The sequence below is a fragment of the Amblyraja radiata genome, chromosome 4, assembly GCF_010909765.2.
Source record: "Amblyraja radiata isolate CabotCenter1 chromosome 4, sAmbRad1.1.pri, whole genome shotgun sequence".
Lineage (NCBI taxonomy): Eukaryota > Metazoa > Chordata > Chondrichthyes > Rajiformes > Rajidae > Amblyraja > Amblyraja radiata.
The window spans coordinates 81,441,265-81,465,497 of NC_045959.1; the positions used below are offsets into that span (position 1 = coordinate 81,441,265).

The 24,233-nt window shown below is 42.6% G+C and overlaps 1 protein-coding gene across 2 annotated transcripts in view; it reads right to left on the reverse strand.

The window, feature by feature from the left end:
- Nucleotides 1–1,951: 1,951 nt before the first annotated feature.
- Nucleotides 1,952–24,233, reverse strand: part of ralbp1 (ralA binding protein 1) — a 32,336-nt gene continuing 10,054 nt past the window's right edge. Inside the window, exons 4-10 of one of the 2 annotated variants that reach the window (XM_033019829.1) lie at nucleotides 22,737–23,086; nucleotides 17,962–18,123; nucleotides 15,707–15,838; nucleotides 9,222–9,332; nucleotides 8,137–8,258; nucleotides 5,467–5,593; nucleotides 1,952–3,090 (exon numbers count right to left, since the gene is read on the reverse strand). In XM_033019829.1, the coding sequence (XP_032875720.1) occupies nucleotides 2,905–3,090; nucleotides 5,467–5,593; nucleotides 8,137–8,258; nucleotides 9,222–9,332; nucleotides 15,707–15,838; nucleotides 17,962–18,123; nucleotides 22,737–23,086 (1,190 nt within the window). In that variant the 3' untranslated portion in view covers nucleotides 1,952–2,904. Of the gene's footprint in view, nucleotides 3,175–5,466; nucleotides 5,594–8,136; nucleotides 8,259–9,221; nucleotides 9,333–15,706; nucleotides 15,839–17,961; nucleotides 18,124–22,736; nucleotides 23,087–24,233 lie in introns of both variants that reach the window. The other variant, XM_033019828.1, reaches the window with a different exon arrangement.

A 24,233-nucleotide genomic window follows, 5' to 3' on the forward strand; every position in this document is an offset into this window, starting at 1 on the left:
AAACACCGCCTATTTCCTTCGCTCCAGATGCTGCCTCACCTGCTGAGTTTCTCCAGCATTTTTGTCTACCTTATGACAAATATTCTTGATTTCTCCAATGAACTGCCACTCTTTTTCAAGAGATGGTGTTCCTCCTTACAGGGGCTTTGTCACATGAAGTCCACTGAGGAGTCAACATTGCTCGGCCCAGTACAACCATAAGAAATTAAAGTCTGGTCTGGCATTTGGTACTGGAGTCTTTTAGCTGTTGCTTAAACCTACAATTATGCAAAGTCTATGAAGAGCAAATCAAGTTGTTAGTCTGAAATGGTGCTTTGATGTTTAGGTGAGCATTTTAATTCCCATCATCTCTCGATCCTCTTTACGATCATGTCATATGACATGGGTTCAATATTTCTATAATCACCCTTTCCTTTCTCCAATCCCAGTGACGTTACTCAAACTATGCACCTGTCACCAATCCCTTTTCTATCCCAGCTGCCCTACTTTACAGCCTCTGTTCTGTGTGCATGTAAGTTTACCATTGCCATTTCTCACCTCACCAACAATAGGCATAACCATAAGCACAGTCTATATCTTCCCCACTAACCATCAGGTTTAAATATGTATGGAAAGGCAAGGGAGCAAGACAAGAATAACATCTCCTGGGCTCTGCTCTTGCTACAGCTCCCGTGTGACTAATCAACACCTTGATGATGTGGGTTTATGACACATTTTATCACCATGACCTTGTAGAGGTTGAACAGTCAAACAACCTTTTATTTTGTAACCACCACGGGCTTCACTTTTACCCATCCAGTTACACCAGGAACCCTCTCCGGCAATGGTTTCTTGGTTTCCTCAGATCAAATGCAGTTCTCCATTTCCTCACTGGATAAGGTACTATTGAATAGTTCTAGTCAGCTTCCACAGGTGTGCAACCTATCCCCCGTACCATACCACTCTTACCAGTGTTACAGTTGCCAACCAACTGAGAAGAGTTTGAACCCAATATATTTATCGAATTTTTAACCAAGAATCACCTGCTTCATTAAAGTTTTCCCGAAACCTATCACCCCGAGACATCAGATTATTTCAGGAAGGATCAAACTATGCACACTCTCCATACATCAGCTCATTCTAACTACTGTCGTTTTCTCCTACGAATGAGTTCTGCCCTCGATCATTCCTATTGTCATAAACTTCAATGGCTCCTGTGCCAACTTAAAATAAATATTACCCTGTTTAAATCATTCTACCCCTCTTCTTCCAAATCCACTGCACTTTCTATACCTAGATTTGAAAGGTTACAGACAGATTTTAACATCTCAACACATTGGACCAGCACGAACCTGTAGGATGCGAGTTCAATCAAAGTTGAATATGCGATTCTGAGTTAGTGTTGTTAGGCAAGCTACATCTCGAAACAATACATAGGGTTAAAACAGGGAATGATCTTTAAGGGTCCGTAATCCAATCACACAGTTACAGTTGGGCAAAAATCAATATGCACTGTTCTATTCTGAATGCGGGTGCTGTCTGTACATAGTTTGTACGTTCTCCACGTGACCGTGTGGGTTTTCCCTGGGTGTTCCAATTTCCTCCCACACTCCAAAGATGTAAGTTCTGGTTTGTAGGTTAATTGGCTTTGGTTAAAAAAAAAAAATTATGAATTGTTCCTGGTTGGCGTGGACTCAGTGGGCCGAAGGGCCTGTGTCCGTGTTGTATCTCTAAACTAAATTAAAATCCTTAAACCTCTACCTACCAGCATTTATGGGACTATTGTCACCACATGTGCTGGTAGCAGGTCAAGGTGACCCACCTCTTTCTTCATAGACATCTAGAGGGCTACCCATAAACATCAGCAACACCCATTGATTTAATGGCACAGATCCACAGGAAAGCGACATGGTTACATTATTCTAAACCTTGGGGCATTGGAACTTTAGACCCATATCGTATGGAAAACAAATGAAGTTTGAAAGGTTTTTTATTTTTGTGAATGAATTACACAAAAAAAATTTGAAAGCAGATACTTAATATTCGAACAGCAGATAGACTGGATAATCAAGTGACGATGAAAATTCAAATTACCTTGACATTTGCACCAGGCACTCTTTGTCATTAGTGGCAATAATTAGTAAGATAATGGCACTTGAACGATTGAGCTGAGATTGCGTTCATGAAAATGTCCGCCCTCTCAAGCTGAAATATGCTTCACAAAAGCCTCAGCTTGCTCTGGAATGTTCAACACATGCATCTCTGCATGAGCATTTATTATTTTTATTTTAAATTATGGATCAGTGCAAACAACTGTACAAAAGCAGGAGTTATCAGAAGTCCAGGGCACAATCTAATTTCAGGTTGGTATTACTGTGAACTCTGCATATATTCCATCAAATCAATTCATGACAAAATACTGAGTTTATAAAAGTAAAGCCAACAAAAGAGAACTTACTGACAACCACATAATATTTATCAGCTTTGCTCATCGTGACAATTCAGTTCATCATTCATCCGTTTTAATCGTTTAAAGGCCTCTACTCTGAACATTCCTGCCACTGACTGATCCTCAGCTAGAAATATAGATTTTTATTTAATAGGGAAAATTCAATTTAAAATAAAGTACTTTCCACATGCATAATTACAAAACAAAAGTGGCCCAGAGACTTTTCACAGTCCTTTTCAAACAAAACAAAACCCCATATCTCCATTTAAAAAAAACTCAGAAGATTTGCCTCATGTGCTTACCAACACCATTTCACCTCATGGCTTTCGACTTTATACTTGGGACATTGTAACTTATTTACCAAAAATGAACTGTAGAAAAAGATGATAACAATTGTTACAGTTCACCGCTTGTACAGCTTTCTGGTCAAAGTTTTGTTAAGTGCAGCTGCAATGCAACAAATTGCCTGGAACTCTTCAGATTGAAGTCTCCTTACGGTCTTTGCTTGGAGATGGTTTCAAGGTTTCCTTCACAGACTTGGGCTGCTCATGTGCAATTCTGGCATCGCTCACAGCGTCCCTGTGCTGAAGAGCACTAGTGGCATTATCTCCCCGCTCCTCTCCATCATCCTGAGTCTGCTGCTCCTGCATCAGTCTCTGCATCTGTAACAGTCGAAGCTGCACTCTCAACTCAATGATGGCCTCTCGCTCGTCATGGATTGCTTGGTTCAGGTGGTTGTTCTTCACCTTGCATAAGAAGACAATAAACTTTAAACCACTTTACCCACTATAATACCATTCGGCCCATCGGGTCTGCTACACCATGCAATCATGGTTTATCTATTTTTCCCTCTCAACCCCATTCTCCTGCCTTTTCCCTGTAACCTTTGACGCCCTTATTAGTCAAGAACCTATCAATTCCCTGCTTTAAAAATACGCAATGACTTAGCCGCCACAGCTATCTGCGGCAATTAATTCACAGATTCACCACCCTCTGGCAAAATAAATTCCTCCGCATCTCCATTCTAAAGGTATGTCCTATTATTCTGAGGCTGTGCGCTCTGGTCCTGCTCTATTACTAGTGGAAACATCCTATAATAGATAGCAGTCATTTCTGAAATTCAAAAAAATATTAATACAAGGCCCTTTTTCACATTAAAAAGCCTAAATGAATAAATAATATTTGGGGTGTCAGAATGGCGCAATGGTAGATTTACTGCCCTACAGCGTCAAAGACCCGGGTTTGATCCCGACTATGGGTGCTGTCTGTACGGAGTTTGTATGATCTCACTGTGACCGTGTGGGTTTCCTCTGGATGCTCCGATTTCCCCCCCCACACTCCAAAGATGTACAGGTTTGTATGTTAATTGGCTTCGGTAAGTTGTAAAAAAATTGTCCCTGGTGTGTGTAGGTTAGTGTATGGGGTGTGTGCAGGTCTGTGAGCAGAAAGGCTTGTTTTTCGCGCTGTAGTATCTCTAAAGTCTGTTCCATACATTGGAAAGAGTAGTTGTCACTGAAAACTGGGTTATATTTGCTAGATTAGCAAATATAAGGTGCAGCAGGCAGTGAAGAAAGCGAATGGTATGTTAGCATTCATAGCAAAATGATTTGAGTATAGGAGCAGGGAGGATCTACTGCAGTTGTACAGGGTCTTGGTGAGACCATACCTGTAGTATTACATACAGTTTTGGTCTCCTAATCTGAGGAAAGACATTCTTGCCATAGAGGGAGTACAGAGAAGGTTCACCAAACTGATTCCTGGGATGTCAGGACTTTCATATGAAGAAAGACTGGATAGACTCGGCTTGTACTCGCTAGAATTTAGAAGATTGAGTGGGGATCTTATAGAAACTTACAACATTCTTAAGGGGTTGGACAGGCTAGATGCAGGAAGATTGTTCCCGATGTTGGGGAAGTCCAGAACAAGGGGTCACAGTTTAAGGATAAGGGGGAAATCTTTTAGGACCGAGATGAGAAAAACATTTTTCACACAGAAAGTGGTGAATCTCTGGAATTCTCTGCCACAGAAGGTGAGGCTAGTTCATTGGCTATATTTAAGAGGGATTTAGATGTGGCCCTTGTGGCTAAAGGGATCAGGGGGTATGGAGAGAAGGCAGGTACAGGATACTGAGTTGGATGATCAGCCATGATCATATTGAATGGCGGTGCAGGCTCGAAGGGTCGAATGGCCTACTCCTGCAATTATTTTCTATGTTTCTATTACAGATGAGAGGTGCTGACTGAAGTCTATAAATTCATTGTGCACTTTCAGTCTTATACCTTTTTCAGCAGCTGATTTAAGATCAGTCTTTAGTGGTGAGCAAACTACAGGCTACAGAATTAGTCTAAACAAAGAACATCCTGGAACAATGTTAGGAATAAGTCACATCAGTTAATGTCATTCTGATTGGACACTGAAAAGGAAAGCTACTAGGTAGCGTTTCAAATCTTGGAATTGTGATAAACAAAGCAAAATGAAGTGATCCAACACAAAGAACTTACTAACATTCATTACTTAAATTGCAATTAAGCTGGTACAAGTTAAGAGAAGTTATACGAGGATGTTGTCAGGATTCCTGGGCCAGAGCTACAGGGAGGTTAGTTAGGCGAGGACTTTATTTCTTGGAGCACAAGATGCTGAAGGGTGATTTAGAGGTGTATAAAATAATGAAGGGGACAGATAGAGTGAATGCATAAATTATTTCCCCCAGGATAGAGGAACCAAGAACTAGAGGGCATACATTTAAGGTGAAAGGGGAAATATTTAATAGAAACCCGTGGGGTAGCTTTTTCCACATATGGAATAAACCACCAGAGGACGTAGCTGAGGCAAGTACAACTATATCATTTAAAAAACATTTTGACAGATACATGGTCAGGAAAGGTTTAGCGAGCTAGCTGATATGGAGCACTTCAGTTGGCATGGACGAGTTGGGCCAAAGTGTCCCTTTCAAAACCAAGTGACTCGATGACTGTAAATTGTGTGGGTTGTTTAGTGGCCCCTGCCGGAGCAATTATTAACCTGAAGGGATAAATTACCTCTAACTCTTCATTTTGTCGCTGAAGGTCCTCCAGGATGAGCTGCAACTCTTCCTCATCCTCACTTTCGCTTTCACTTTCGGAAGAGTATTCCTCCGTTTCACTTCGGCCATGTTGTTGCTGGCGACTATGAAATCAACAGCACAAAAACATTATGAAACCTCATCTCACCCGCATGTCGGCCACATTTTAACAATGCCCTTGATACTCCTGCCACTCACATGGTGAAGAAATTTACAGTGATCAATTAACCTACCAACCAGCAAGTCTGGGTATGTGGGAGAAAACCAGAGCACCCAGGGAAACAAATGAAGGTGGTGATAAGGAGAATGTGAAAAAATCTGTAGCCATGGGCACATGCATGGGCTCCAGCTACGCCTGCCTTTTCATTGGTTGCGTTGAAGTCCTTGTTCCAAAAGTACACTGGCATTATCCCCCAAGACATCGACAACTGCATCGGTGTTGCCATCTGCACCCGTTGTTTTCATTACCTTTACCACTAACCTCTACCCTGCCCTCAAATTCACTGCACTCAGACCATCTCTCTGATGCCTCTCTCCCCTTTCTCCTTTTCTCTATCTCCATCACAGGCTATAATTAGACTATCGACTGACATCTATCTATACATAACTAAAACTCTGAACTTGTGCTCTTCCGGTTTGCGCGGTTTTTCTATTTGCGCAAAGACGGTACGCGATAGCGCTACGATTTATCGTCAGCTCACTCACCGTTCTCCTGTGCTGAGAATGCAACAAGTTTCGTTCCGATCGGTAGTATATTGTAAAAGCTAGCGAAGTTTAAAAAACACGCGTGCGCAGATCGATCTCCTCTCCTGCCAGTCAGCGCCGCGCGGATTGGCTCTTCTCCTGTCACTCCCCGGGACGGTTCGCCCCTTCCTGCACCATTGAGTCTTTACTGGAGCTGAGGGACGCTGCGGGTGGCCGGCGGAGGTCTCCACAATTTTCGAAGGGACCAGAAGCGGCCTGGCGCGGGACGGAGATGTCGCCAAACGTAAAACGGAGAGTCGGATCCCGGCGGAGGAGAGCGTCCAGCACCCGCTGTGAGTCCCAAACGCAAAGCCATCGCAACACCCTGTAGCTCCAGCCCCTTCCCCTCTGGTCCCCCTCGCTGGCTCCTTCCCCATGATACCCCCCTCTCCCCCATGGCACTTCCCCCGCCTTTTCTCCTCCCACCCACCCCCCACCCCCCACACACCACACACACACACACGACCGTAGTTGCTGGTGTTTCCGGGCCGAGCCGAGCCGAGGATTCGAGGCCTGGCTCCAAGGACGCCGACGGCTGATGGTCCTCCGGGGCATACAGCAAGGAAGAGGAGTGGCAACCTCAAGATCCTGGGGAGGTGAGGAGGGAGTGGGGGAGGAGAAAGGACAGAGGGAGAGGAGGGGAGTAAGGAAGGGAGAGGAGTAGTGGAGGGGGGAGTTACTGTATGTAGCGAAACGGAGGTGAAGGAGGGATTGTGGAGGGTAGGAGAAGAGGGAAAAGAAGAGAGGCGGTGAGGAGGGAGAGTGGGGGAAGGAGGGGGAAATAGAGGGAGAGGAGTAGAGGAGGGGGGGAGTGGGGAATAGAGGGAGGGAAGAGCAGTGGGGGAGGATGGATAGTGGGGGGATAGGAGGAGGTGAGGAGTGGGGGATAGAGGGCTAGGAGGGGGTAGGGAGGGGAGAGGAGTTATAGAGGGAGGAAGAGAGTGACGGAAGGTAGGGGAAAGGAGAGGGGGGGGAGAGAGGTGAGGGAGGGATTGGGGGGGGGGAGGAGGAGAGGGGAAAGAAGGGGGAGGGTGAAGAGGAGGGGGAGAGAGTGCTAGGGGTGAGAGGAAATTAGCTCGCCTGTGCAGTTGGGGGCTATGGGTGAGTGGTGGAATATTGCGCCGGGGGACCAAGCCTCCTGTGTGACAGCGACCCAACGGGTCCCAATTAGGCTAGTTTACCACTACAAACCTACTGACTCGCACAGTTATCTGAACTACACTTCCTCCTGCCTTTGTAAAGATGCTATTCCCTACACTCAACTTCTCCGTCTCCGCCATATCTGCTCCCAGGGTGAAGCTTTCCATTTTAGGACATCCTAGATCTCCTTGTTCTTTAGTAAACTTGTTTTCCCCTTTGCTGTCAAAGATGGATCCCATACCCACGTTTCCAGTGTCCCCATAGTTCTGCTCTCATGCTTCCTCTCCCCAGAAGGAACAATATCCCCTGCAGGTTAATTAGATCATGGAGCTGTGGCTAGTCTTATTCTCCTTAATCCTTTTTAATGGTGGAGCAGAGCTCAGGGGCATGAAGGACTATTCTTGCTCCAAAATCTATTGTTCATATGTATAAAGGTTTAAGCAAAGACCCTATGGACTAACAGTGCGGCATGGTGGCCTAGTAGTAGGCCTGCTGCCTTACAGCGCCAGAGACCTGGGTTCAATCATGACTACGGGTACTGTCTGTACGGAGTTTGTACGTTCTCCCCGTGACTTTTCTCTGGGTGCTCCGGTTTTCTCACACTACAAAGGTGTACAGGTTTTTAGGTTAATTGGCCTTGGTAGAATTGTAAATCGTCTCTAGTGTGTAGGATAGTGTTAGTGTACAGGGGTCGCTGGGCCGAAGGGCCTGTTTCTGTGCTGTATCTCTACAGTAAAGTCTAAACTTAGGCACTGTTACTTACCTCTGAATTTCTGCAATCTCTGCTCTGAGCCGGTCAATCTCCTCTTTCTCAGTTGCAATCTGTCTTCGTAAAAACTGCTCCATGGCCAGCAGTTCCTCCTGTTCAGTCAGGATTTCATTCTCCTTTAAAACAATCTTGCAATGTAAGAACGAAAGCAACTCGGGGATGATAAAAGATTTACATTGAAGCAAGGTGTGTTGGAACTAAATATATATCACACGTTGCAGGGAAGACTGTATACTTTAAAGTTTTACACCAATGGAAAGCCAGCACATTATTAACCTTCCACTATGTTACATTTTTTCTTAAAGACAAATTTGCAGTACTTTTCCATAGTTACTGGTTTAGGTTAGTCTATTAGTTTAGAGAAGCAGCGCAGAAACAGGGTCTTTGGCCCACCGAGTCCACACCAACCCTCGTACACCACCAGCTAGCTGTACACTAGGGACAATTGACACTTTTTACCAAAGCCAAATTTACCTGTATGTATTTGGAGTGTGGGAGAAAACCAAAACTCCCGGGGAAAACCCACACAGTCACAGGGAGAACGTACAAACTCTGCACAAACAGTAGTCAGGATTGAACCTGGGTCTGTGGCGCTGTGAGGCAACAACTCTACCGCTGCGCCACCGTGCCACAAACAGTTGTTTCCCAGTACTTTGTACAAATGTTGGTTCTCATCAATAAACCTAATGACATGCATGGCTGATGAGTCAATCGCTCAAAATATTGCAGTTAAGTTTATCCTATCCCTTTCCACCGTTGTCAATGAAGAATCATCAGGGGAACACTGCAAGAGCAGATTTTAACCATCCTTAGCCACAGTACGTGACATTTGGTGTTCACAATGTGGTCTCCTCTACACTGGAGAAACTAAACACTCTTGAGTGATGCTTTGCAGAACATCTGTGCTCAGTCTGCCATGATGACCCAGACCTTCCTGTTACCTGCTATCTTAATCCTACATTCTGCTCCTTGACTGTGCCCTCCTGGTTTAGATTGTAAGCACAAAATATCAAGAATGAAATGACAAAATTACATTTTAAGCATTAAACATGATTACACTGTTATGCATCCGAGCATACCTGAGCCAGGAGAATATTAATAACTTCCTCTTCATTCTCATTCATTTCTTCTTTAGAAACATCTTCCTTTGAAAGGCTAGCTATTTCTTGGGCAATCTTTGTTTCACATTCCTGAAATTGCATAGAAACATTCTGATAAAATCACTGTTTGGTCTGTTCCCAAAATATCAACAATCTCTCTTTTCTCCAAGTGTTATGCTTCAGTCTTCATGTGAAAATAAAAGATCACATGCCATCCAGGCAAAACAAAATATTTTCAAATAAATCTTGAGGAGAAAAAACAATTAGAAAGCATTAGTCATCCAAATAGTTTCTGTAGCTGTACTTCAGCCGGGTATGAGCTACAAATTTTAGTACGAAATCACTGTACACCATTTCAGTGGGAAAATCTCTCATTAATGCCAGACTCAGCCAGGATTCATCCTCCAGACTTTTCTAAAAATAAAAGACCTGTCAGAAGAAGGTGTATTAGGCAAATCCATACTCATTACATGTTAGTAAATACAATAGCAAAATTGGAAAACAATTAAAATGTAAAATGGAACAAGTAATTATTCGGCTTTAATACTGAATATTAAATCCTTTTGGGACCAAGGAATGAAATGTTGTTGAGCCAAAACCAAAGAGGCCGACGTCAGGCAACACCATGGTAGTTGGAGACTCCATTGTGAGAGGTACGGACAGGGGCTTCTGCGGCAACAGACGGGATTCGAGGATGGTGTGCTGCCTCCCTGGTGCCAGGATGTCACGGACAGAGTGCAGAAAATCCTCAAGGGCGAAGGTGAACAGCCGGATGTGGTGATGCATGTCGACACAAACAATGTTGGAAAGAAGGGGATGAATATTCTGCAGCGTGACTTTAGGGAGCTCGGAAAAATGCTGAAAAGCAGGACCTCCAGGGTTGTTATCTCCGGTTTGCTTCCAGTTCCTCGTGCTGGCAAGAGCAGAAACAGAGAGATACAGGACCTGAATGTGTGGCTGAGGAACTGGTGCAGGGGGCAGGGATTTAGATTCTTAGATCACTGGGATCTGTTTTGGAGTAAGGGGGAACTGTACAAAAGGGACGGAATGCACCCTAACAGGTGGGGGACCAGCATTCTGGCAGGCAGGTTTGCCACTGCTACACGGGTGGTTTTAAACTAAATAAGGGGGGGGGTGTCAAATGGGATAGTCAAGGACGGAGTTAAAGGGAATGAGAGTAAAGATATAGTTAATGACCACAGAATTAACAGGAAAGAAAGCTCACAAAGGGATAGGAGAGTATGGCCAAATGTAATAGGGATCTATGTGAATTGGTGAGATGCATAAGGAATTAAAAGTATTGGGATGAGGATAGGTGATTGTGAGTGGGATATTTGTTATACTGATTGTATTGGGAAGGGTGATTATAGGGTGATGGGTTGTATATATGACTAAGAGATACTGTATAGTATATGAGGGTTTCTTCTTTTTTTTCTCTTTTTTTTGTATGGCTTTGTAAATATTTGATTAGTAAATGTAATGTAAATAATTTGGTGTACACATAACTGCTGGTGTACATATGGTGTACATATAGCTGCTAAATTTGTATAAGATAATTATAAGCAGTTGAATAAGGGGTGGGAATTAATAATCTTTGGCTTCTTCCTGCTCCTTTTCGGACACATACGATTTCATTTATTTATAAATATTGTTTATGACATTTTATAAATATTCTTGTTTTGTTTTTTTGTATGCTGTTTCACACTTGCTTTTTATTCTTTTATTCTGTTCGAAATAAAGAATTAAATAAATAAAAAATAAATAAAGTATTGTATATGAATGCGCGAAGTACAAGAAGTAAAGTAGATGAGCTTGAGGCTCAGTTAGAGATTGGTAGATATGACATTGTGGGGATTACTGAGACGTGGCTGCAGGAGGATCGGGCCTGGGAACTATATTCAGGGTTATACATCCTATAGAAAGGACAGGCAGGTGGGCAGAGGAGGGAGGGTAGCTCTGCTGGTGAGGGATGGAATTCAGTCCCTTGCGAAGGAAGACATAGGGACTGATGAGATAGAGTCACTGTGGATTGACTACAGATGGTGTTATCTACAGACCCCCAAATAGTAGCCCGGGTGTAGGGTGTAAATTGCAGCAGGAGTTAAAACTGGCATGTAACAAAGGTAATGCCACTGTGGTGATGGGGGATTTCAATATGCAGGTAGACTGGGAAAATCAAGTTGGCTCAGGACCCCAAGAAAGAGAGTTTGTAGAATGCCTCCGAGATGGATTCTTAGAGCAGCTTGTAATGGAGCAGACCAGAGAAAAGGCAATTCTGGATTTAGTGTTGTCTAATGAACCAGATTTGATAAAGAGAACTCGAGGTAAAGGAACCGCTTGGAGGTATTGATCATAATACAATTAGTTTAAATCTGCAATTTGAGAAGAAGGTTTAATGGCAGTGATGCAGTTGAACAAAGGGGACTATGAAGGCATGAGAGGGGAGCTGGCCAAGGTAGACTGGAAAGGGATCCTAGCAGGAATAACGGTGGAACTGCACTGGCAGGAATTTCTGGGCATAATCCGGAAGACACAGGATCATTTCATTCCAAAAAGGAAGAAAGAATCTAAGAAGGAGGCAACTGTGGCTGACAAGAGAAGTTAGGGATAGAATAAAACTAAAAGAAAAGATGTATAACACAGCAAAGAGTAGCCGGAAGCCAGAGGATTGGGAAACTTTCATAGGACAACAGAAGGAAACAAAACAGGCAATATGGGCTAAAAAGATGAAGTACGAGGGGAAGCTGGCCAGGAACATAAAAAAGGACAGTAAAAGCTTCTTTAGATATGTTATGGGGAAAAGAGTAGCAAAGTCAAATGTGGGTCCCTTGAAGGCAGACACGGGTGAAATTATTATGTGTAACAAGGAAATGGCAGAAGAGTTGAAAAGGTACTTCGGATCTGTCTTCACTAAGGAAGACACAAACAGATGTACTGGAGGACAGAGGATCTAAGCGGGTAGAGGAACTGAATTTTCATTAGGCGAGAAATATTATTGGGTAGGCTAATGGGACTGAAGGATGATAAATCCCCTGGGCCTGCTGGTCTGCATCCCAGGGTCCTCAGGGAGATGGCTCTAGAAATAGTGGACGCATTGGTGATCATTTTCCAATGTTCAATCGATTCAGGATCAGTTCCTGTGGATTGGAGGATAGCTAATGTTATCCCACATTTCAAGAAAGGAGCGAGAGAGAAAACAGGGAATTACAGACCAGTTAGCCTGACTTCGGTGGTGGGAAAGATGCTGGAGTCAATAATTAAGGGGGTAATAATGGGGCATTTGGATGGCAGTAAAAGGATTAATCCAAGTCAACATGGATTTATGAAAAGGAAATCATGCTTGACTAATAGAAACATAAAAACATGGAAAATAGGTGCACGAGTAGGCCATTCGGCCCTTCGAGCCTGCACTGCCATTCAATATGATCATGGCTGATCATCCAACTCAGTATCCCTATAGCTATAAAAACCTGGATGCAACATAACTTCCTCAAACTCAACAGCAATAAGACAGAATTCCTCCTCATAGGCTCCAAAGCCACACTCAGCAAAATCAATAACCCCACTCTCACCATCGACAGCACCACTGTCTCCCCATCTCCCCAGGCCCGCAACCTTGGCGTGATCTTTGATTCCACCCTCTCCCTTGAGCCTCACATCCGCCATGTCATTAAAACCTCCTTCTTTCATCTCCGCAACATCGCCAAACTCAGACCCTCTCTCACACCTCCCGCTGCTGAAAGACTCATCCATGCCTTCATCTCCTCCCGACTGGACTATTGCAACTCACTTCTCCTTGGCATCAGCTCCACCTACATCAACCGACTCCAACTGGTCCAGAACGCAGCCGCCCGACTCATCACCCACACCAAATCCTGGCATCACATCACTCCAGTCCTCAAACAACTTCACTGGCTTCCCATCTCCCACCGGATCACCTACAAAATCCTGATCCTCACCTACAAAGCCCTCCACCATCTGCCTCCCCCATATCTCACTGACCTCCTCTCCCCCTACCAACCCTCACGGTCCCTCAGATCCACATCAGCCGGTCTCCTCTCCATCCGCAAGTCCAACCTCCGCAGTTTTGGGGACAGAGCCTTCTCCAGGGCAGCTCCCAGGCTCTGGAACTCCCTCCCCCAACTGATCCGCAATTCCGTGTCCCTCACCATCTTCCAGTCCCGCCTCAAGACCCATCTTTTCACCTCTGCCTATCCTTAGCCCCACGTCCCCCTCCCTTTTCATCTGTGCATTAATTGCCTCATATTGTGTTTTGAATTGAATTCTGTCTTTACTTTGTGTACTCGTCATGTCTCTACTATTTATTTCATTCCCCTTACATGTTTTTCCTCTACCTGCTAAATTTTTGTAAGGTGTCCTTGAGACTCTTGAAAGGCGCCCATAAATAAAATGTATTATTATTATAGCCACATGGGGCACATCTAACTCCCTCTTAAATATAGCCAATGAACTGGCCTCAACTACCTTCTGTGGCAGAGAGTTCCAGAGATTAACCACTCTCTGCGTGAAAAATCTTCTGGAATTTTTTGAGGACGTGACAAGTAAAATGGATGAAGGGGAGCCAGTGGATGTAGTGTATCTAGACTCTCAGAAAGCCTTTGATAAGAGGCTCTAGGGGTTAGTGGAATCAATGGATATGGGGAGAAGGCAGGCACGGGTTATTGATTGGGGACGATCAGCCATGATCACAATGAATGGCGGTGCTGGCTCGAAGGTCCGAATGGCCTCCCCTGCACCTATTTTCTATGTTTCTATGTTCACCAGACCACCCAGGGTTCTTGCATCTAGGAGTTCAAAATCTACATAAGAACATTTTTTCAATCATTATTAAGTTTGTGATTATGTATTAAAGGGTGGATAGTATTTTGCATATCTGGAATCAAAATTTCCCAGAAAAGTCAACGATGGGAGATATGGGGAATTTTGCTGGGTACATGTTGATGATTAAGACAAAATTGTTGACAATTAAGCTTAAAATGACCAAAGTGGAACAGCTGTAGAGTGCTGCCTTACAGCGCCAGAGACCCAGGTTCGATCCTGACTACTGGTGCTGTCTGTACAGAGTTTTCTCCGGTTTCCTACCACACTCCACAAAGACATACAGGTTCGGAGGTTAATTGGCGTTGGTAACATTGTTAATTGTCTCTAGTGTGTAAGACAGTGATAGTGTATGAGGATCGCTGGTCGCACGGACTTGGTGGGCCAAAGGGCCTGTTTCTGAGTTGTATCTCGAAAGTCTAAAAGTATGAAGCAGTTAATGAGAGATAAGGGGCTGAGCATCTGATCAAGGAAATGATAGGCCATAAAGTTTCATGCTGGTAATAAAAGGCATGAATGCAGTAACCTATTACTGTTGCTACAAATGGAGGATTAAAGCCTAATTTGACTGCCAGCTCCATCTGCTGATTTTAAAGAAGGGTGAATGAATGGAGGAGGTAGTGGGGAAGGAGATACAACACAACTGTAGAGCCATTGGATGACAAACAGACAGGTGCAGAGGCGTACAGCTGTCACTGCCGTCATGCCAGCTGGACCCTCAACGTCGGTAACAAAACGAACATGGTAAAAACGGGTAAGAGAGATTTAAAGCAGCTGTTAAGGGAAGGGCTGGTTAGCTTCAGAATGAAAGGGAGTTAGGCTTGAACAGAGCAGCCATTTCAGAGCGACCATTTTGAGAGTTCCGAGTGCAGTATTTAAGAAGCAAGTGCTGAGGGGATACTGGCCTATAAAGTCAGTTGCGGAAGTCGGTTCTGGGAATGGATTTACCGGCTCTGGCTAGGCGGGTGTTCCAGAACCCCAGCCGCAGGCTGCAAATTAGACCCGTCGATCGGCCGCAGAAGTCGGCTCAGACTGGGCTGGAGTTCCAGAGCCCTGGCCACAGGGGGCAAATTCGACCTGCCAATCGGCACAAAAGTCCCGATGAGACTGGGATCGGCGGCCTCACCCAGCCTAGATGTCAGTTTTAGGGGGACCTCTGGGGGAGAGGGGAAGATTTTGTATGGATTAAAGGGGGGACTGGACCACTAATTACTGGAAAATAGGTGGTGGACCTGTACTAAATCTTTTAGTTATGATTGGCTTCATCTTGCCAACGACTAACATATCCACATTAAAAAGCAACGTTTCTTTGCTCTTATTTTAAAACTCTCTTGAATGCCTTGATCATAGCCGTGGAGGTTTGTAGTAGACTGTTATTTTGTCTCAGTGCTGAATAAATTCTAAAACAGAATGCCCAATGATTATTCATATCAGTAGTGTTACATATATGAACATTTGCAGGAACACCGACTCAAGCCATTTCGGGCTCAAGACCTGGAACCTTGTGCTTTAACATTCCCTACTACAAACACAAATGACAACAATGTTCTTTAGCCTCAATATATGAAGATTCTTATTAAAATCTACTGCTGACCTTCCCACAAAGGAGGTCGACTGAAACTCACCTGCCTTTTAGCTTCACGAAGTTTCCGCTTCAGTGCTGTTAAAATCCGTTGCACTTCCCACAGCCTCTCTTCTTTGGATAAGTCCTTTATGCCAGCTTGCAAATCTCTGTGCAAACAATTCAACAGGAATTCCTGGAGGGGCAGAGTGAAAATCCAAGGCAGTTAGTACCCGGGATGCACAAAAGAGTTGCACAGTAAGGAAATGCCCAGCACCCTTCATAGTTAATCTTCCCTTTAATACTTCATCACCAACTTCAACTTAATCCCTCCAAGGAAATTAGCATTCTGACTCATCTGTCTTTGTCACAAAGAACCAATCCCACAATAATGTAGATATTGAAACCATGGCAAAAACCACTTTTGTCTCTAATTACACAGTTCAAAAGCTTATATTTAAAATAAATTGCCAATCTGCACGTATCTAAAACTTGGATATACTGGGAAATAATTTATAATAGTAACCTGTATTAAATATAATGCTGGTCATCTGTACAACAGCCATACACAAACCATTGGGCAGAATGTCCTGGTGGTCAAAGTTTGCTGTCTGTACGGAGTTTGTACGTTTTCTCTGTGACCGCGTGGGTTTCCCCTGGGTGCTCTGGTTTCCTTCGAGACTCCAAAGACGTACAGGTTTGTAAGTTAATTTAGCTTCAGTAAAAATTGTAAATTATCCCTAGTGTGTAGGGTAGTGCTAACGTAAGAGGATCGCTGGTCCGTGCCCCGAAGGGCGCATTTCCACGCTGTATCTCTAAACTAAATTGAGCATTTGGAGAAAAAATAATAATTTTCAAACGTACTTATTTATTTCCACAAAGTTACAAGACTGTGCCCTATGTTGGAAAATTCCAAATTTTTTCCAATTCAAACTTTGTTCCGTTAAGAAGCCATTCACTTTAGCACTGTTACATATCTAACTGGTGGTGATATCCGGGTGTACTCTGCCTCTGCAAACCCAGAATCCAAAAGAAAACAAAAAAAATAACAGAGATATATATATATAAAGGATGTCACAGAACCCTGATATTGACAGCCGGCAATATGCTTTGTTGAAACTCACTGCTTGGTACAATGGCAGTACAGATTAGATTGGCCTATTATTTAATTTATTGTTTTGTTGTCACGATAATTTCTTAATGAATATTAAAGTAAATTATGCTTTTGGAACTGAGATTAACCTGTCAAATGTTTACACAAATGCACCATAACTGTTCTCAGCCTATTCCAAACGGACAATTGTAGGGGGCAGATAGAGTTTACTATTTTCTACTACCACAGCACTTAATACAAAAACAGTGTTTATGCTTAATAAATACACTATTATATGTATTTTGAATAGCTTAATTTAATTTTGTTGAATTGTGATTTGATTATTAATGTGTCAAATGTACCTAAATTATGACTGGTTTTATAGTTAAATAATTATTACTTCTTGCTAGCTGATTTGCCATTCATTTGCATCGTCTTTTTGCTGAGTACTTGCTATTTTTGTTTCACATTTTACATGCTTTGGTAGGAGAATTGTTCAAATAATAACACAACTGCATTAATCTGTGGAAACTGTAACACCATGTTCAAATAGCCACCACATAATACTCATCAGGAACAGCCACTGAAATGTTCCTACTTATCCAGAGAACATTGAAGTCCATCCAATTCAGCAATTTCCAACGTGCTGGCACAGATTACTACCAAAACAAGGAACTTTTTCACGTGAATTCCTTACTCCAAGATCTGCTAAGTATCGTAGCAAAAATTATTTGTTGGCATTTCAGAACGCAATACAGGTCCACCACCAATTTTCTGGCAACTGATTGCTGTCACCCCACCCCCCCCGTAATCCGGACAAAAACTGATATTGACCTCATCGGGACTTCAGCGCAGATAGGCAGGTCAAATTTGTCCCATGACTGGGGATCGGGTACTCTGGCCCAGCCACAGCTGGCAGATCCGTTCCCTCGGCTCACTTCCGTGGCTGACCTTGCGGGACAGTATCTCGGCCCCCCAAGGTCATGACCTCTGTTGGTCCAGCAAAAAGGATAATACAGAAAGGCTCTGGAACCAAGGGTGCCAGAAAATCAGTAGCAGACCTGTAATTGTAGCAAATCTAATGACATTTCAAAATACGGGCAAGTGTTTAAATTAGTGTTTTAATCCGGTGAAAAGCTTTTTGTTTTAAAAAAACGGTTGTGTAACATTCATGTAACCTTTTTCTGCTTTTCTCTATGCAGCTCACAAAATGATATCAAACATACCTGCCGCCGAATTTCTTCCTTAATACTCTCTTGTGTCTCGGGTAAGACCGGCATTGTTGCCACGTTAGACCAGCGAAGTGGTTTCACGACTGGTTTTAACTCTTTCTCCCCAAACAGCTCTTTGACATGAGTGAAAAGCAGGTACAGTACGCGATTGCTGATCTAGTGAAGGATGGACAAGAATTAGTATTTATTGAAACATGGAATTGCAGATGCTGGTTTATACCTGAGATAGACCCAAAGAGCTGGAGTAACTCAGCAGGTCAGGCATCATCTCTGTAGAAAAACGATGGGCAAGAACTCTGAATTCTCTCATTTTAAGTAACTTCGACTTACATTCCCCTCCCCTACTCATTCCCCAGGAATGAGAAGGTTAACCTATGATGAACGTTTGTCGGCACTGGGCCTGTACTCGTTGGAGTTTGAGGGGGGGGGGGGGGGTGCCTCATTGAAATATACAGAATAGTGAAAGATTTGGATGGTGGATGTGGAGAGGATGTTTCCACTAGTGGGAGAGTCTAGAACGAGGGGTTACAGCCTCAGAATTAAAGGGTGTTCTTTTAGGAAGGAGAATTTATTTAGTCAGAGGGTGGTGAATCTGTGGAATTATTTGCCACAGAAGGCTGTGGAGGCCATCAATGGATATTTTTAAGGCAGAGATAGATAGATTCTTGATTAGTACATGTGTCAGAGGTTAGTGGAGAAGGCAAGAGAATGGGGTTAGGAGGGAGAGAGATCAGCTATAATTGAATAGCGGAGTAGACTTGATGGGCCTAATGACCTAATGCTACTCCTATCACTTATGGCCCTCCACCCTAGTCATCTGTAGCTACGTGCTTACTTTCAGTGACTGGTGTACAAGGACACCCAGGTCTCGTTGCACCTTCCCTTTTCCTATTCTGACATAATTCAGATAATAATCTGCCTTCTTGTTCTTGCCACCAAATTGGATAACCTCACATTTATCCACATTACACTGTATAATGCACATTATAGTCCTAATATCTCCTTAATAATGGCTACGTGGTGAATCTCTTAGCATCTGTTTATTCCTTCTTTATCTTCCTTGCTTTTAAATATTTGCCACAGGTGGCCACTGCCAACCTATACAGTATATGTTTTTCCTTTCAAGTTGCTGCCATCCTAAACTTTTTTGTAAAATGTGGCAGTTAGTTCAGTTGATTCTACCATTAATCTTTTCACATGTGTTTATGACCTTCCCATCATCAAAGGCTTCTGTAGAAGGCTCTGCCTCAAAAACGCAGGCAGCTTCATCAAGGACCCACACTATCCTGGCCATGCTCTCATTTCACTCCTGCCCTCAGGAAGAAAGTATAGAAGTCTGAAAACCGGAACCTGCAGGTTCAAGAACAGCTTCTTCCCAACAACCATCAGACTCTTGAAGGCTGCAAACGAATAACTAAACTATGAACTGTATTGGTTGCACTAAGGACTTTTTGCAATAATAATTGTTTTTTTTACTTATTGAAATTATTTTATTTATTATGTTATCTATGACTACTATGTTTACATCCCTGCCCATGCTGCTGCAAGTAAATTTCAGTACACGTGTCAATTAAACATTCTTGACTCTTGCACCGCAATTTCTTCGCCTATCTATCGCCTGTTTAAATTAAGGAGATAAAATGCCAAAGGACAAACAGAAAATGTTAGTCTTTCAGTCTTAGAAATTTTTAATTTTCAGTCTTAGAAAATACCAATCACAACTTTAGCTGCAGAAACAAGGAACTGCAGAAGCTGGTTAATGCACAAAAAGACAAAATGTGCTGGAGTAACTCAGCGGGTCAGGCAGCACCTCTGGAGAACATGGATAGGTGACATTTTGGGTCGTGACCCTTCTTCAAACTGATTTAGCTTTCAAATTGAACAGCTGAAGACAACTTTAGCTGACCCCATCTCAGTATTGTTAGTAAATAGAAGCCAGAATGAAGAAATTCAACTGAGAGGTTTTACTAAGATAAACCTAAAGCAATGCTCCTGAAAGACCATTCTGAGCACAACTTTCTTTATCTCAGTAATGTTATCAAATATATTTCTGCATCATGCGTTATATATCCCCTAAAGAACAGTTACATAGCATGAGGTTGGTTTCTATTCTGATACCATCACTTAAGGTATGCCATGGTTTCCTTCAGGAATAACTGTCTCAAGATTCACTACCCTTTTCTGGCCTCCTGTCTCACAAGAGCGTCTTAGAAGAAAGGTCCCGACTCAAACGTCATCTCTCCACGTTCTCCAGAGATGCTGCCTGACTCGCTGAGCTATTTTTTGTAAACCAGCATCTGCAGTTCCTTGTTTCTATACATCCCTTGTCATTCAGCAAAAAAACAGTCATGGAGTCATAGAGTAATACAGTGTGGAAACAGGCAAATTTGCCCATACCGTCCAACATGTCCTAGCTACACTAGTTCCATCTGCCCACGTTTGATCCATATCCCTCCAACTACATGACAATCTTAACCCAACATATGAGCCTAAGTGCCTTCAAAATTGCAATGATATTCCACATATCTAAAATAACTGCATACACTAAAAGATTTCCCCAAATCTCAGTCCTACACCAACATTTCTCTCAAACACCAATAAAGAGATTATCATCATGATAGCATTCTGCATTAGTGAGACATTCTGCCGCAATGATTGGCTCCTATGTTTTCCATACTACAATTGTGACTACACAATGAAATTACTTAATTTGCCAGAGATGAAATAAGCATTTCTTTTACTTAAGTGACTCTTAATGGAGCTGGCTTTATACCAAAAAGCTATCTCACTTTTCCAAAAATAATGCTCATTATACAAATTCTAGTATCAGCATTCCACTAAAGGTAAGTCATGACTCAAGTACCTTTTGCCTGGCCAGCTGAAAAGAATCAAGTGAAAGTATACTAGCATTCATAGCATGTTCTACACAAGACATAGAGAATACCCGGAAGCAATGTCCATCATCCAATACAAAACACACCCAAGTTGAGTAAACATAGCAAAGTACAGCATATATTGGTATACCATCTAACCATATCATCACAAAACACTGGCCAGTTAGTCCTGTTCCAACCACCTTTCTATTAAAACACAGGTTTACGTGATTATCTAGAATAAGTGCGAAGTATTTTAATTTCCAATGGTAGGTCTGCGTAGAAATTCCATCCAATCTTAGGAAATATCTCAGAGTTGAAGCAACTCAAGACTATTGGGTTAACATATGATGAGCGTTTGACGGCACTGGGTCTGTACTCGCTGGAATTTAGAAGAATGAGAGGGGACCTCATTGAAACTTTCCGAATAGTGAAAGGCCCGGATAGAGTGGATGTTTCCACTAGTGGGAGACCATAGCCTCAGAATAAAAGGATGTATCTTTAGAAGAAGATGAGAAGGACTTTCTTTAGTCAGAGGGTGGTGAATCGGTGGAATTTGTTGCCACGGAAGGTTGTAGAGGCCAAGTCAATGGATATATTAACGGCGGAGATTGACGGATTCTTGATTAATAAGAGTGTCAGGGGTTATGGAGAGATGGCAAGAAAATGGGGTTGAGAGGGAAAGATAGATCAGCCATGATTGAATGGCGGAGTAGACTTAATGGGCCGAATGGCCTAATTCTGCTCCTATAATTTATGAACTTATTGCTCTTCTTATTCTTTGCTGCAGAGACTAGGATACATCATTAAACAACTGCAGACTAAATGAAGCCATCATTGGGCAGACAACAAATGTTGGATTTTGTGGAAAACGTTCATCATCATTCATCATCACATGTATGAGTGAACTTTCCTTAGTTTGAAATCTGCATAATCCATGGATCTCAAGGGTTTAAAAATGCAGGTATAAAACTTGTACATCTCATAAGAAAGATGCTGCATAGTGACACTTCCTTCACAGCAAATCAAAAGCTAAAGTCCTCAACATGAATTAATACTGACCTTCCCTGTACCTTAACAGAAAAATATAAGAAAATAGCAGTCGGCCATCGTCTACCCCATTTAAAATGATCACATCCAGTCCATACAGGCCTCAAATTCCTCTTCTTTACCATTTCTCCATAACCCTCTGTACCTTGATCTATCAAATATTTGTCCACCTCCACTTTAAATACTTCTGATGGTCCAGTTTCCACCACCCTGCCATGTCAGAGAACATCATCTTTTCTGAGAAGAGATTTCTATATACCTTAGTTTTAAATGACTTATAGTATTGTTCCCTTGGTCGAGACGCTCCCACTTGTGAAAACATCCCAACATCTACCATGTCAAGCCCCTTTAGGATCTTATATGTGTGAATAAGGTCACCATTTATTCTTCTGAACTCCACCTTTTTTTCTTGCCTGCAAAATGCGGTACTGGTAGTCCAAAAAGGGGCGACCCAGTAGTGCAGCAGTAGAGTTGCTGTCTTACAGTGCCAGAGACCCGGGTTAGATTCTGACTACGGGTGCTGTCGATATGGAGTTTGTACGTTCTCCCTGTGACTGTGTGGGTTTTCTCCGGTTTCCTCCCACATTCCAAAGACGTGTAGGTGTGTAAGTTAATTGGCTTCTGTAAATTGTTCCTAGTGTGCAGGATAGAACTAGTGTACCGGTGATCGTTGGTTGGTGCGGTCTCGGTGGGCTGAAGTGACTGCTTCCACGCTGAATCTTTAAACTAAACTAAATTGATAAAAGGTGCAATGGATGAAGAAAAAGCAAAGTACTAACTGAATAAATGGAACTACTAATTTCTTCTCTAATAATTATACTTAAAAACATATGCCACATTCGGTACCTGAACAGTAGGACTAAGAACAATAGAAATATTCTGGATGTTCATTTTTGTTTCACTTTCTTTTTCAATGACATGGTTCATATGGATAATAAGCCAAGTAAAGAGGAGGTAATTAGCTGCAGGCAGTTCCTTTAGCAGGCGCTGGCACTCCTGGACTTTTTCACTGTCTGTGCCTTTCCCACATGCATCTTCGAACTTCATCAAAAGTTCCTTGGTAAGAATGTTTTCTGGGAGCTCACGAAGGTATTGTTTCAAGAGGCTGGCCACTGTATTTGCATCATAATCCTCCAGATTTGGAGACTCTTCACGATCATATATAATCTTCAATTCATCAACTTTTGACTTGGTTCCTAAGTCAGAGAGAGTAAAGATGAAAACACAATATTCACTCAATTATTTCAATGATTATACTTAATTTCACACACTGGAAAATGTAACTTGGACAAGACTTTAGAGAAATAGCGTGGAAACATGCCCTTCGGCACACCGAGTCCGCGCCGACCAGTGATCACTCTGAACACTACCACTATCCTACACATTAGGGACAATTTACAAAACCCAATTAACCTATAAACCTGTACGTCTTTGGAGTGTGGGAGGAAACCAGAGCACTCGGGGGAAAAGTGTGTACAACCTTCCTACAGAATTACTTATTGTGGTGTGTGGAAAGGAATATTGATATAAAATGTCTCTGGAAGCTACACTGTGTACACAGTCCAGTTACTGGACTTGAAGTTTCTTGTTTGCCGTGTATTCATTGTAATTGGATACTTTAGTCCTTGGACAATATCAGCTAGTTCTCAACAGCATAAAACAGGGTTAAGCAGCTTCAGATCCAGGCAGCCCTGTCAACAAATAGAGGAAAGAAGCCAGTCCACAGCAAAGGCCCATTCTCACTGTGCCAGCCAAGATGCAGCCCCTGGCTCCATATCAGAGTGCTGGGTGTCCACAACACTTGCTCCAACACATCCAGTAACAGCCCACACAGGCAGATTGCACCGAACTATACAGTGACAGGATCACTTCAACTGTTTCGTAGCAACAAAGGCCTGATAGCACTGATCACATTAGTATTCACTCTCATTCCTGGGAATGCATAAAGGAAGAACTGACTCCCCATGAGCAACAGACATCCTTATGGCCCTAGAGATTCAAAACCTGGGCTGAAATCATAAACATATTAAATATGTACCTATATTACCATTTATTACTGAATATAGAGTTAATTATTGTCTGAGCATAAGTATGTATAAGCAGTTTAGATACTACTTTGGCATTAGGTTTGGTTTTATTGGTTGAGCGCTTAATCTGGTGTTATAGCACAGCACGTATGTTGTGTTTTAACAGTAATTTAACTTTACAAATTACCAAAATCAAAATTTAGACTACAAAATTCAAATCTTTTTCACTCAGAAGGTGGTGGGTATATAGAACAAGCTGCCAGAGGAGGAAAATGAGTGAAATACTATAACAACATTTAAAAGACAGGTTCATGAA